The 14,177-nt window shown below is 45.7% G+C and overlaps 1 protein-coding gene across 1 annotated transcript in view; it reads right to left on the reverse strand.

The window, feature by feature from the left end:
* The window catches only part of GABRA4 (gamma-aminobutyric acid type A receptor subunit alpha4), a 64,123-nt gene extending 50,254 nt beyond the window's left edge, over positions 1–13,869 (reverse strand). The window contains exons 1-2 of the mRNA XM_083459997.1: positions 12,894–13,869; positions 12,556–12,674 (exon numbers count right to left, since the gene is read on the reverse strand). Of these exons, the coding sequence (XP_083316123.1) occupies positions 12,556–12,674; positions 12,894–12,976 (202 nt within the window). The 5' untranslated portion in view covers positions 12,977–13,869. The remainder of the gene's footprint in view (positions 1–12,555; positions 12,675–12,893) is intronic.
* Between the last annotated feature and the right edge of the window lie 308 nt (positions 13,870–14,177).

Raw genomic sequence — 14,177 nt, forward strand, 5'->3', positions numbered from 1 at the left:
TTGTTAGACATCAATTTTGAGATGGTGGCATATCTCAGCTATGGGGAAGGAATTGATGGACGTGCGTGTGTGCACCGCACACAAGCATAATCCGAAGGGGGTGAGAGAGAGAAAATTGAAGACGGTAGAACCACCAAGTCTTGCTGGGCTTTTTATAGCCCTCCCTTTCATTCAGGAATGCATTGGGGAAACCACGAGCAGACTCATGCCCCACCAGCAAACCCCTCTCTCTGTTTATGGAGAGGAAGATCAGCAGAATGCTATGACCCCTGGGATGCCCATCCAGGAACCATAGAATTACATTCTGAAAGTTAACAGTGGCATTGTAAATTAGAACAGCTGTAGTTAAAGGCCCTTAAGAAAATAGGAAGCTGCCCTATACCAAGTCAACCCAATGGTCTATCTAACTCAATATCATCTACTCTAGACTGAATAGCTGTAGTTCTCCGATGTTTCAGGTAGGGGTCTATCCCAGTTGTTCTGCATGTAACGCAGTTGCTTTGCCACTGAACTATAGCCCTCCCCTGCTTCTAAGGTAGAGATATGGCTGATCAGTGAATTACTGCTGAGACGCCAGGCTTTCAAGGACCAATCAATACATCTGTGCACATGGCACCTATAAATATGAGTCATCGTCCCCAGCAAAAATTGGTGGGTTCAACTCCCACTGACTTTAATGGCCACTCTTAATACAAAGCAAACACAGGGCATGAGAAACAATTAAAGAACTTTTGCTCAGTTTGCAAGTAATCTGAAAATGAGCTAATATATTAAAATAGACACTTTAGCATGTTAATTCATGAAGAACTTTGTTATTGCCTCATCTGTCTTGGCTCTCCCAACTCCAAATATATGGCAAATCCTGAAGACTTTGGGGCATTTTGCTTGTTTCCCAGATTCATATTCCCCCTGTACATTCGTGATGAAAAACTCAGAGTGTTTTAGAATTAAAGATAATAAAGCATCGCTGATGTATCAAACGGCTGCTAGCATGATAGCCAAAATACAATAAAATGTTTTTTTTATTTTAAAAAAATACATAGAGGCTGTAAATCCTGCAGTCAGTAGAAAAGGAAATTTTCAAGTTCACAATGCATGTTCATTATTCATAAAAGCCTTCCTAAATCAAAGAGTATGTACCTATTCTTTTTATAGAGATAAAGCTCTTTCGGACAGTCTGTATAGGTGCCTTGTCCAAGGTTCTGAAAGGTTTTTCCAGAGCCTTGCTGTACAGAAGATCAGCAGGAGATGGACAGCTCCATTTCCCCCAATTCTTAACTAGGAGGAGCTGGCAGGGGAAGGCTCCATAAACGGAGCTATTTCTGCAGGTCCCGGCACCAGGCACAGAATCAACCACGTGAGGACACAGTATCGTCTTCCACGCAAGGAAAGATTAACCCATTGGCAGGAATCTATCAGCAAACTATTCCACTTAAGTTATTTGAGTGAGACTCACGCTTTCGAACTTACAGCTATACTTCATGATTATAGAATGTAGTTGGTGAGAGTCTGACTTGCTTTTGCACTCTGGAATAATGTAGTGTTCTGCTAATGAACAAGTGCTGTGCATCATCCTAAATTGTCTCAATGAAATATGACATATATATATATATATATATATATATATATATATATATATATATTTGAGGCAAACCAAGATAACAACTTCTTCCAAAGCAACGTTGTTAAGCCAAAGATTTTGATGACAAGAAGTCTTTCCTTTTATCTCATCTTCTCTCTTTTTTCTAAATACAACCATTTCCTTAATACTGGGTGAAATAGTGAAATATAGCTGGTGGCCAATAAATATTGTTTCCCACGGTTAACCAGCGTTAATGATTTGCTGTGAGTGTACAGATCTCACGTGCCTTGCCTCTCCCCACTTGTGTGCAGAAGCAACAAACCCAAATCCCTGGCTTAATGTTACCTTCAAACTGGGTATCATAATTTGTTTCACTCCAAACAAACCCTGAAGAATAAATCAAGAGCAAACTCTGGCTACAGATTTAGGTCTGATTGGAATGAAACAAATTATGATGCTAAGCCAGGGATCACGGGTTGTTTCTCCCACACACCAGTGGGAAGGATCAGAGCATGCAGGGATTGGCATGGCTTACTGTGATGTACAAACCAGGACCATGTTTCTGTATTTCAGTAAAGTGTTGCAATGAAGGACTGATATAAATGAGTTTGTTCCAGATGTTGTGACTCTTTTTAGCACAAACCAATGCTGATTTTAAACAATTACTACTGAGTGATAAATTGACGACTATTAAGGAACAGCAGCTAGCAGATTACAAACATAAAATAGCAAGTGGTATGTGATTACAAAATATAGGCTATGAAATATGAAACATAGTTTTTTATTATCTCACATCAAGTCTCAAATTCTTATTCTTCCCCCCTTTAAATTACCAAACTAGTCATGCTTCGTGACTGGCATTTGTTTCACGTTATTATATAAGTCATTTATAACATATACAGTTGAAGGAGAAGCTAGAAATTATATATGTTTCTGAAAGAAACCTACAGCAAATTGAATTCCTTTCTTACTGAGATCAGAAGTTATGATTGACAACATTTTACAGGAGTCACATGAATTTATCTTTATCATATGGCCTGCATCAGCTTATATTCTGGCTAGTTATCCAACAGTTTTTTTCCTTAAGCATAGCTTTAAACACAAGCCTAAATCCTTCCTTGGTATCCTGAAAATCACAGATTCAGAACTCTTGGGGAGGCGGAAACTCTTGAGGAAAAAAGACCAAGAAAACATAATATTAAAAAAGGAAAGAAAAATACACAGTGCCAATAAACACTGTCAGCTCACACTGATAAGACAATATCAAGCAGTACTTCCATCCAAGATTGAACTTATAAGTCAATAAAAGCCCTCCAGATGTCCAAACAGGTATCCAACTATAGTAGAACTGTAATTGCACAACAGCATGAAAATCCCAATCATTTACTATCCATCAACATTACAAAAATATTTCAGGTAACAGCGCAGAGAAAACACAACGTAGTTACATTTTGAGATCCTATCTAGTTATAAATTAAAAGCTGGCCCAAAGTGCTGGTTAGGAGCACATGGGTGAGTAACCTACGCCAAAAAAGCAAACAAAGAGTGGTTCGAGAGCTGTCTTACACTCAATGCCTGTTCCATCACAATACACTTCCTGTCAGATGAATAACCGGTGATCTTAAGGAATATCTATGTCCTGAGAGACAACGACTCTTTTCCTGCTTCATTTCCTTTTTAACAATAGAGAAGGAAGGTGCAGCTTCAAAGTTAACTTCCACACCGGCTGGTCACTGCAAGTAACCAGTAATGACTGCTCGCCTTGCCCGTTGAGGGGGGCAGCGTTTGCGACCCGCTGCGCGCTCCCCGGGCTCCTGGAGACACACCTTGGCTGGCTGGCTGTTGCTCCATCACCTGGGATGGCCACTGAGGCTGCAGGGTTCCTGCCTGACCCTGGTTTGAATTAGCCAATAGGCGGTGACCAGGGGGCGGAGCCGGGGGCCAGGTAAGGAGGCTCCTGCCGACGCAGAGCATCACCTACCGTAAAGGTAAAGGTAAAGGGACCCCTGACCATTACGTCCAGTCGTGGCCGACTCTGGGGTTGCGGCGCTCATCTCGCTTTATTGGCCGAGGGAGCCGGAGTACAGCTTCCGGGTAATGTGGCCAGCATAACTAAGTCGCTTCTGGTGAACCAGAGCAGTGCACGGAAATGCCGTTTACCTTCCCGCCGGAGTGGTACCTATTTCTCTACTTGCACTTTGATGTGCTTTCGAACTGCTAGGTTGGCAGGAGCAGGGACCGAGCAATGGGAGCTCACCCCGTCACAGGGATTCGAATCACCAACCTTCTGATCGGCAAGTCCTAGGCTCTGTGGTTTAACCCACAGCACCACCCGCATCCCTTATCACCCACCCTACCCTCCCTCTAACTGTTTTAAGGTTGTTGCAGGTTAACCTTTTCCTTTTCAGGTCCGTGGGCATTGCTGCAGTCGCACGATGGTTGCTGTTTCCCAGATTCTGCAGGCTTTGCCTTCCCCATAGCAATTGTCACAACTTTGGTGGTTTTAGGCCTTGGGCGGTATTCTTTAGTCCATCAACGGAATGGAGGGGTAGCGTGGTTACGCACCCCTCGCGCAGTGGTGTTAGCAGGGCCCCATTAGAGGGGTTTTCACAGAGAGTCACTGGCCACGAGTGCTCGGTGTGTGGTCTGACTCCCAGAACTGGAGGGGGGTAGCTGCATAAACGTCCATTTTGCAGTCTCCCCCATATTTCCTGCCTTGCCCCTGTCCAGCCCCAGTCCCCAATTGGGAGCTGAGAGGGATACCCGCCCAATGCCTAAGCCAAGGTTTCCTACATCTGAAATTTAATAAAGTTGTGGCCTAATATTAATCCTACTGCGTTGTGTCTTGTTTTTCCTGGCCCTGGCTCCCAGGGGTGAGGGGTCTGTGGCTGGGCACACAACCCATTAGTCTGTCTGATCAAGAAATTTGAAGTAAAATTCACCTCTAAATGATGGAGGAAGAGAGGGGGGATGGAGAGAGGATTGGAGAGGAGAATACCTATCATGGTTCCAATCCTGTTGTAATTGAATGGACTTCCAAAATTATAAGTTCCAGCCCAGCAAATTATTATCAATGAAGAATCGAAAGAGAAGTTGGGGGGGGGTATCATCTGGTTTCTTTTCTGTATTGACTGTCTTTTAATGCCTCTGTCTCTCTATGTTTCCCAGTTAAAATACCTCTTTTGGGTATAAACTCCTAGAAGAAGCAGAGGGTGGATAACCAGGGGGGGCTGGAATTCACAGTGCCTGGGGGCTGGGCTGATGGCTGTTAGAACCATTCATACGCCCACTTTTAAAAAGCAGGGTGGTACAAATCCCCTTCTCTAGATGAGCAAGCTGATAGCACTTCCTACTCATTTTTCAGCCTTTTACCCTACAAATGCTAAGAAGTGTACTGACGGAGACTAATTTTAAGAGTCGAAGGCAATGTTGCAATTGATGAAATCTCTACTGAAGCCAAGATGGTTTCAGATTTCTTTGAATCTGGGCACATGCCATCTTTAGGAAATCAACAGAAAGCCAACAGTATCTCCACATTCCAGGAAAACTCTATGACAAAATTACTGATAAGGAAATATTTATTGGGTTGGGGGGTGGGGAGTTTGGAAAACATCCAGGCTTCAGCAGACACTTCCACGTCATTCTGCTCTAACCTAGAAAGCAGAATGTTACATGATGATTTGTTGTAATAAACCGGTCGGATTTTATTTATAATTCACAAAGGGCACAGCCCAGCCAAGCTGACACATTTAAGGCCCATTAATTTCAGCAGGAAATCCATGTGACTTAAAATTTGGCCAGATCCTACCCAAGGTGTTTATCAGCAGAAGTCAGCCCATTCTGTTTCAGCCTCTACATTTTTCATGCCAGTGCAATTTTAATAGGGGTTAGGATGCGGGTGGTGCTGTGGGCAGAGCCTAGGACTTGCCAATCAGAAGGTCGGCAGTTCGAATCCCCGCTACGGGGTGAGCTCCCGTTGCTCAGTCCCTGCTCCTGCCAACCTATCAGTTCGAAAGCACATCAAAGTGCAAGTAGATAAATAGGTACCGCTCCAGCGGGAAGGTAAATGGCATTTCCACGCACTGCTCTTGTTCGCCAGAAGCGGCTTAGTCATGCTGGCCACATGACCTGGAAGCTGTACGCCGGCTCCCTCGGCCAGTAAAGCGAGATGAGTGTCGCAACCCCAGAGTCGTCCGTGACTGGACCTAATGGTCAGGGGTCCCTTTACCTTTAGGATGGAGATTGAAACTAAGCTAAATGGACATAGGTAGAAGTATGATAGAGGTAAAATGTTGGAGTCCAATGGAGAGAGAGAGAGAGAGAGAGAGAGAGAGAGAGAGAGAGAGAGAGATATGGGGAGTGGAAACGTTGCCTCACTGGTAGTCTCTCCCAGCCCCCTTAAGAAAGTGCTTTCACCTTTTCTTTTCTTTTTAAAAAAAACACAGATACAGGTCTTAAGCCCTTGCAGATAAGTGTCTCTTTGATGTTGGGTGTGGCCATGGTCACATGCTGACAGCTCCTAGGAGTCACAGATGAAAGCTGAGTGTAGGGTGTGGACCAAAGGTGGACAAACTCCCCCACAAGGAGCACAATGTGTCCCCAACAAGAGATACTACCCCTCCCCTAACACTAAATAAAAGGTTGAAATGAAATGAAATGAAATGAAACTAAAAAGAAGGTTTAAGCAGAGGCTTCTAAACTGAGGTTGGATGGCCATCTGTCACGGATGCTTTAGCTGAGATTTCTGCATTGCAGGCAGTTGGACTAGATGACCCTTGTGGACCCTTCCAGGTCTACAAGTCTATGATTCTGTGATTTTATGAATATTAACAACTGCCACACAGGTACTTTCACAGAATCTGTGACATGTCAACCCAGCTTCTGTGAAATCTGTACAGAATTTAACCAGAGCTAAATGTGCTGGAGAACATGATTCAGCAAGCGCATTAAATATTCCATTGCTTGTCAACCTGGAACACAACTTTAACATTAAATGTTCTCTTCTCGTTGAATCTTGCCATGCTCTCTGACATTTGTTTACTTATGTGTTCATTGGTGAATTACATGATTTCCAAAAAAAAAAAAGAAAAAAAAAGTGAAACACTTTTGGCATAAAAGTTTGTCAGCAAAAAAGGGAAAAAAACGAAGAAGAAAAAGAATATTTTAATGATTAATCAGCTGCTGCTATTCTGAGTTATGTCAAAGAAACAAACCTCTGCACACTGCCATACAATCACGATTAAATCATAATATGAGTTATTTCTAGCAGAAAGGTACCTTTACTACAAAAATGGACAATACAGGGCTAGATACTATCTCCCCAAATCAGAGTCTTCTATTCAATCTGCTTCTTAGGAACTTAAAAAAAACTGTTCACCTTTTTGAGTTTGGACAAAGAAGCAACAAAAATGGCCCAACACCCAACTTGGATTTCAAAGGTTTTCTTTCTAGGGCTTTCATTGAATTTTCCTTCCATTCCAAATGTGAACATAAAGTAAACCCTATCTTATGCATGGTAGTTCTCCAACATTCCTAGTTTACAGGGTTGCTTCATTCATTTACATGGCAGCAACCCCAAGTCTGCTGCTGGATCTTCATTCAACAAGAAACAGCTGCCCCATTCCACACCTGAAGTGGTCTGCCACTGTTTCATCTTGGTCCATTATGTCCATCCATCATTCCACTATCAAAACTTTCCACCTTCCTCATCACTCAAGACCATATAAAGCCCATCCTTAAATTCCTACATGGCTTCCTGTTTGTAACGAGATTTTGCACATGTGTCTTGTTCTTAACTTTAGAGTCCTCATCTCTCTGCGCTTGTATCCCAACAAACCTTCACTTATCCAGCTTCACCACCCTTAGCTGTCCAAATGCTCCCTGAAACTCCTCCATCTTTTCTCCCTGGCTGCCTAGAATCCACTCCTAGAATACACCTAGGAAGCCAACTACCTTAACTTCCTCCAGATCCCTCCTCAAAACTCTTCTTTTTCTGCAAAGCCTTTGGAACTAACCCTTATTCACAATACCCTACTACTGCATCTAAGACTGCCGTCCTGTGCACACCCGGCCGGCAATAAGGCTTAGTGGGACAGACTTTCAAGGAGACATGCCTAGGATTGCATTGTCAGTCACACGTACCTAAAATAAGTACATGCACCTGAAATAATTGCACATCCTTCTCCTGTTTACCCTACCTAAATGTCCTGACTCTGCTGTTCTGATTGGGTCTCTTTTGAGGTTGTTAGCCCCTTGGAGTAGGTCCTACCAAGCCTACAGAGTACAAGGGTAGTGTTATAACCCAGGCTTGCCATCAAACATACACCTTCACCTCTCAAGCAGACATACCTGTATGAGACAAAGTGTTTCCAAACACATGCTTGTATCATTTACACACATTTCTCCTTAAAGTATAAGCCTATAACTGTAATTGTTGAAGCAGCCCAAATATCCACTATCTGCCCCATGTTGGACCGGGGTGGGCAACCTTTTCTCCTTTTAAGGGTCACCATCTTTCCAGGGGGGATGCGGGTGGTGCTGTGGTCTAAACCACTGTGCCTCTTGGGCTTGCTGATCAGAAGATTGGTGGTTTGAATCCTTGCGATGGGGTGAGCTCCCATTGCTTGGTCCAGCTCCTGCCAACCTATGTAGCAGTTCGAAAGCATGCCAGTGCGAGTAGATAAATTGGTACCACTGTGGTGGGAAGGTAAACGGTGTTTCCATTTGCTGCTCTGGTTTCGGTGTTCCATTGCGCCAGAAGCGGCTTAGTCATGCTGGTCACATGACCAGGAAAAACTGTCTGTGGACAAACGCCGGCTCCCTCGGCCTGTAAAGCGAGATGAGCACCGCAACCCCAGAGTCGTCTGCGACTGGACTTAACTGTCAGGGGTCTTTTACCTTTACCTTTTTATCTTTCAGGGGCTGCAAGCCAGCTGTGGGTGGGGTCAAAGCCAGCAGTGGGTAGGGTTAGGAACTGAAAATGGATCAAACCACCCCTTTCCCCCTCTCTCTCTGCCACCTGCTTTTCTCTCTTTCTGCCAGCCCTCCTCCACCCCATGCAGGTTACTGGTGAGGAACAGGTAACTCTTCCCACAGGTTTGAACAAATTGCTTGCAGGGGGATTTTGACAGAGAACACCCATGCGCCATACTTTACAGAGAGCATTCCTCTATATGGAAGCACCTTCCTCTGCATAGGAGACAACTCCTAGGAGCTAAGGTCCCTTTGCCCACCACCCAATAAAATTTTTGAGGGGGGCGGGGCGGCCCCCAAAGTTGATGGACATTGCCATTCAATTGGTGTGCGTGCATCGCATCCTGTGATTGATTATGTGGGGTGGGCCTTACCTGCCACTCCAATATTTTATTCAAGATGGCACCCCTGCTGCCCAGTGTGACCCAATTTAAATATATACTTAAGTGAAGGCAGAACTTGTCCATCAGCAGTTATCATTAGGAGAGAAGATGAGCAAGTAGACAAGTCACCTGGTCACAGTCTTCTCCACTCTGGTGAGATGTATTTAAATTATAGCAATTATTTCTAAAATGGACTCTATCAGCCCATGAAAATTATATGCGAATCTCTGCCCTTTATAACTATTTTTATGTTATCCATTTACTCTTTTTCTTTATGTTGTTGGTGATGGCTGCCCTACTTTGAAATTAGGCAGACCGTCATGTGTGCAATCTTTTTGTCACAGGAATCCCACCCCAATCTAGAGTCATCTCAGTGTGAATCCTGTGTAGCAATACTCCTATTTATCTGAACCAGTGACTCTCCAACCATCAAATGGCCCCTGAGGGTACCTCTCAATTATATGACTTTATGTGCCTCAGATAGATAATGTGACATATAATCATTTATGGGACCCTAAAATTGGCATTTATTCCAGAAAGATTAACAGCCTCTTTCTCAGGTGACTATGAAATCTGCACAAGATGTAAAATAGATGAGATCATGTATTTTAGCAGGCCAGCTATGGTTTGTGGGACACATCATTGTGGAGCCAGAAGCTGATACATCTGTTCATTCAACACTTCTGGAGCTGATCTCAGTCATGTAGGGACTCTAGTTGCTTATTAATGCAAATGTTTGCTTCACTTTAGAGACAAAAAAGTTATCATTTTGAGTGTGTGTGTGTGTGTGTGTGTGTGTGTGTGTGTGTGTGTGTGTAAAGGACCTCTGGATGGTTAAGTCTAGTTGAATTTGACTTTGGGCTGCAGCGTTCATCTCTGCTTTCAGGCCAAGGGAGCTGGCGTTTGTCCTCAGACAGCTTTCCGGGTCATGTGGCCAGCATGACTAAACCGCTTCTGGTGCGACTGGACTTAACTGTGTGTGTACACCATTTTTAGCCTTCTAAACATTTTTAAGATACGTGGCCGGGGGACAGACTAGCAGGAAGCAATTCCTTTGAGTTCTTGGGTCAGTAGAACATCATATAACTCAAAGACCTTAAACTCTTTAAGCCCCATGTGTGCTATTCAATAAGCAAACATGCATGTTTGAAGCGATTAAATAGTTGGGATGAGAGAAAATATTCTAAACATTACATGTAGTTGTCTGATTTTGTTCCACATATAGGCAAAAGAACTGTTTTAGGGTTGCGGTCTTAAACTCACTTACTTGACAGCAACCCCCACTGATTATAGTGAGACTTAGTTTTGAACAACATGCATAAGTTCATACTGTGCCTAAGCAGTTGGGTCCAGTATACTTTTTGATTCCTCCCCATCCCTTTGAATTGTAGTCTCCTATGCCATCAGGACTGGCCCTACCATTGGACAGTGTGGGGCAGCTTCCTCGGGTATTCAATCATGAGAGCCAGGGAGTGACAGCAAGTTGCTGGGGGGCAGAGATGTGTTTGCGGCCTGACCTGGCCTGCACTCCCTAAGCTAGTCTGTTGCTCTCTATGGAAGCATAATGCCCCATCGCCAGTGTTGGAAATAAGATCCAGCTACCAGTCTGGTCATCTTATTGTCCTTGGATTCAGGCAGCAAAATATCTCAGACTAGTCCTGCATCCAGTATCACAAACCACTTTCATAATCTCCCTCAAAAGGACTTTGCCATGTGACATGGAGAGCTGCTGTTCAAGAACCACAAATCCAAAAGCTCTCTTTATGTCTAACTTGGGCCACGGTTCTTTGGAGCTGAGCTAGAAAAAATTAGCTACCTTTAATCTTCTTGGTAAAGTTTTCTATTGTAACTCAAAAGTTTCCAGAACCTTAGGCCAACCAAAGTGGATCAAGTAAAAGCTATCATCTCACAAAAACACATGCAAAACATCTATGTGATTTCTGATCAGACAATATCTGTGCATGCACGCTGGAGAGAAATGTATAAAAGAGACAAGAAAACCATCGGGTTGCTGGTTGAGTGTCATGTTTTCATAAGGTTAACTTCATCTATGCTTTGTGTTCTTCAACAGACCTCAGAGCAGCCCAGCTCTACTGAAAAGATGTCTAAAATAAGCAGGAACTGATAGTGCCAAGTTGCTTCCCATTATGACTGCACTGGGTAACAGCATATCTGGAAATTACCGGCATAGATGCCAGCGTAGGTGTATCACATGTCTAAACTAAGCACTTAAAGAAAGAAGCACAATGTTTTCACAGAACAAGCCTCAGCAAAGTCTTTGCTCAGTGCTGGTTGCATAGTAGCCTCCGAAATAACTCCATCGCCTCATCCTACATTTTGACACATGCCCGTTTCCAGCAAGAAGGAAGAGCTGCAGCCAGCCCTCAACACTTTGTCATGGAAGCAAAGGGGAGGCGGAGTGTTGCTTGATCCTGTGGGACTTTTTGCACCTCCTAGGTCACAAATCCAACCCACAAATCTGGCCATGGGTTGACTCAAAGTTCAGCCACCCAACCTGCTAAATCAGAAAAACGAACAAGTATAATTAACGCGGCGGCGAGGGCAGCAATTAAGCAAAGCCAGGATGAGCGGCTGCTACAAAATCTGGAGGTCCCCATGTATTGGACTGGAGCTAAAAAAATTGAGGGGGCATAAATGCGAGCTAAAGAAGGGGGCGTTCCACTTTCTGGTGCTACCGCATGCAAAGGATGGGGCTTTCGATGTGAACGTTGTTGCCAAGATCATCAGATGCAGGTGCAAGATTTCTTTAAAAAAACACAAAACCTCCCATAGCCTCACTGCCGGAGTGTGCGGGTGTGTTTTTAATCAGAAGCAGCAGCTGCATTTGCTCTCCTTTGACAGAATGCCAAGCGATTGCTGCCCCCAAAGTGGCAGGATCCAGGCAACCAACTCTCAACTTCTCTCCTACCACCATGTACACAATCTGCAGATGCGGTTGGGCGGGGGGTGGGGAGGGATGGGGGCCCAGCTGCTAAATCCCTGTTTTCTCTGCTTAATGTGGCGGAATCAGAGAGGGGCAGGGGAGAGGAGGTAGCCGAAACTGGCAGGGAGGAAGGTTCCCCGGCGCCGCCTTGCCACTGCTGGATTGCCAAGGATGTGAACTCGGAGGAGGAGACCAAACTTCCTCCCTGCTCATGTTAAGCATGTAGCGGAATTTTGATTGACAAGCTGCCGCCGAAATCCAAAACAGGACCCAGGAAACTGGTCTGAGCAGCTGTGCTAGAACCAGTGGGTGGCTGTGGCGTTTCTAAGCATCGAAGGAGCAGCTTTGGGTGCCACAATCTGGAATGTGGTTCTCTTTTTTTTTTTTTTTTTTGTAGGAGGGGGGATGTAAAGAATCAGAAGGCTCTCCCTCCCTTTTCTCTCCCCCCCCACCTTCCCCATCCAAGTGATCAGATATAGAAGAGCTGGAGGAGGGAAATGGGTTCAACGCGGTTTGAGGAAGGCACACAACAAGAGAAAATCAACCATCATCATTACTTTGTTTTTGTTTTGGTTTGGAAAGGCACAGAAGCATACCTAGGCGAATTTCCCCCACAGACAAGACACACAGGCAGACTCAGCACAGACAGCAGGGACCGTGCACAGTAACCATACCCCCAAATCCAGGACGCAGCCTGTTGTCATAACCATCCAGGAGACGGTCCAGGATGCGCGTGAAATTCTCCGGCCATAATTTCTCCTCCTTTTTGAGCTGTCCCGGGAGCACGGTGAGGCTACAAGGGAGTGGGGGGGTGGAAGCACAAAAGCATTTTAGTGGGAAAGAGGCAAGAAGAAAGGAGAGGCGGGGAGAGAGAGGTGGCAGCTTTGATTTAGCCCTCGCCAACTCACCTTCTTCCTCTCTCTCTCCCCTTCCCAAATCCGGGGCATCAAGTAAGGGGTGCCAGGGAATTGGACGGAGGGGTGGGGGGTGGGGATGCTGCCCTGCTACTCACCAGGTCGTCAGGCACAGGAAGTGTAGGAAGGTGACAGACAGACCCCAAGGCATCGCGATCGCTGGCTCCTTGGCAGAAACCATCTTTGCTTGCCATACTTTAAGCCTGGTAGCACGTTCCCCCGTCACTAAACGCCTTGTCCAGAGATCACACAGCCGCGAAAAGGAGGAGAGGCGGGGTGGGGGGTGGAGAGAGAGAGAGAGAGAGACGGAGAAGAAGAGGAGCGGGGTGGAGTGGAGAGGAGGAGAGGGAGGGAAGCGAACCCACCACCACTGCCACCGGCGCACCCGCTCTTCCCAGCCACCCGCTCGATGTGCCTGCTGCTTGCCTTGGAGAGCCAGCGAGGGAGCCTGGCAGACGCCAATCGACCAAAGCAGAGGAGGAGGTGAGGGGGCGAGCCTGGGCTGGGCTGGGGCCCCGATCCCCTGAGCCAAACCCCCGCCGCCCCGATCCTACATCGCGTCGGTTTCTCCCGTTGCCAAACGCGTGGCGCGCTCAGACGCAGGACGCGCGCGCAAGTTGCCTCCGCTCCCAAGTCCCTTTCCCTCCACTCCAGGGGGCAACAGGCTTCCAAACCCCACCTCTTCTTCTTCTTCTTCTTCTTTCTCCTGGCTGACTCCGCCCCGCTACTCCGCCCCAGGAGGATTTCTTATTTTTTATTTTATTCTGCAACATGGTTTCAGGGCCCCTCTTGTGGGTGTATGTTGTCCTTTTCTCTCTCTAGCGAGAGTTGGGGCGGCGGCGAGTCCTCCGTCCAGAGGCCCGCGCCAGAACCTCGGGGCTCGTATTCTCTGGAAATCTTAAGCGATGGCAATGACATATTATTGATCCCGCACCTCTGAGCGTGTGCAGAGCGCCTTTTCTTCCAAGTGCTACGCCCTCCCACTTGGGAACATAAGGAGATGGTTTATAGCGAGGAGGCTATTCGTTCTTCTGCCTCAGTATTGTCAACTGGAGACAATGAGTCTCTCTCAACCCTGACTGGAGATGAACCAGGGATTAAACCAGGGGCCTTTCGTATTGTGCTCTGCCTCTGAGCTACGCCACCACCCGAAGGACTCCCTTTGCAAACCGGTTTAATTAAAGCGCCTCTTCTTTGCAACTGAAGACTTTCCAGAGATCCCATTTAGGCTTAAACATGAGTCTCCTTATTAAGCCTGTTCCCGTGCCCAAGTTATATGTCCTGAAACATAAGAAACACTCAGAAAAGAGTGGCTTTCAGCATATGCTTAGCATCTTCCCTTCACAAGCCATGGATACGAAATGACCAACTTTTATACACCT

This window comes from Podarcis liolepis, assembly GCF_965112155.1.
Source record: "Podarcis liolepis genome assembly, chromosome: 9".
NCBI lineage: Eukaryota > Metazoa > Chordata > Lepidosauria > Squamata > Lacertidae > Podarcis > Podarcis liolepis.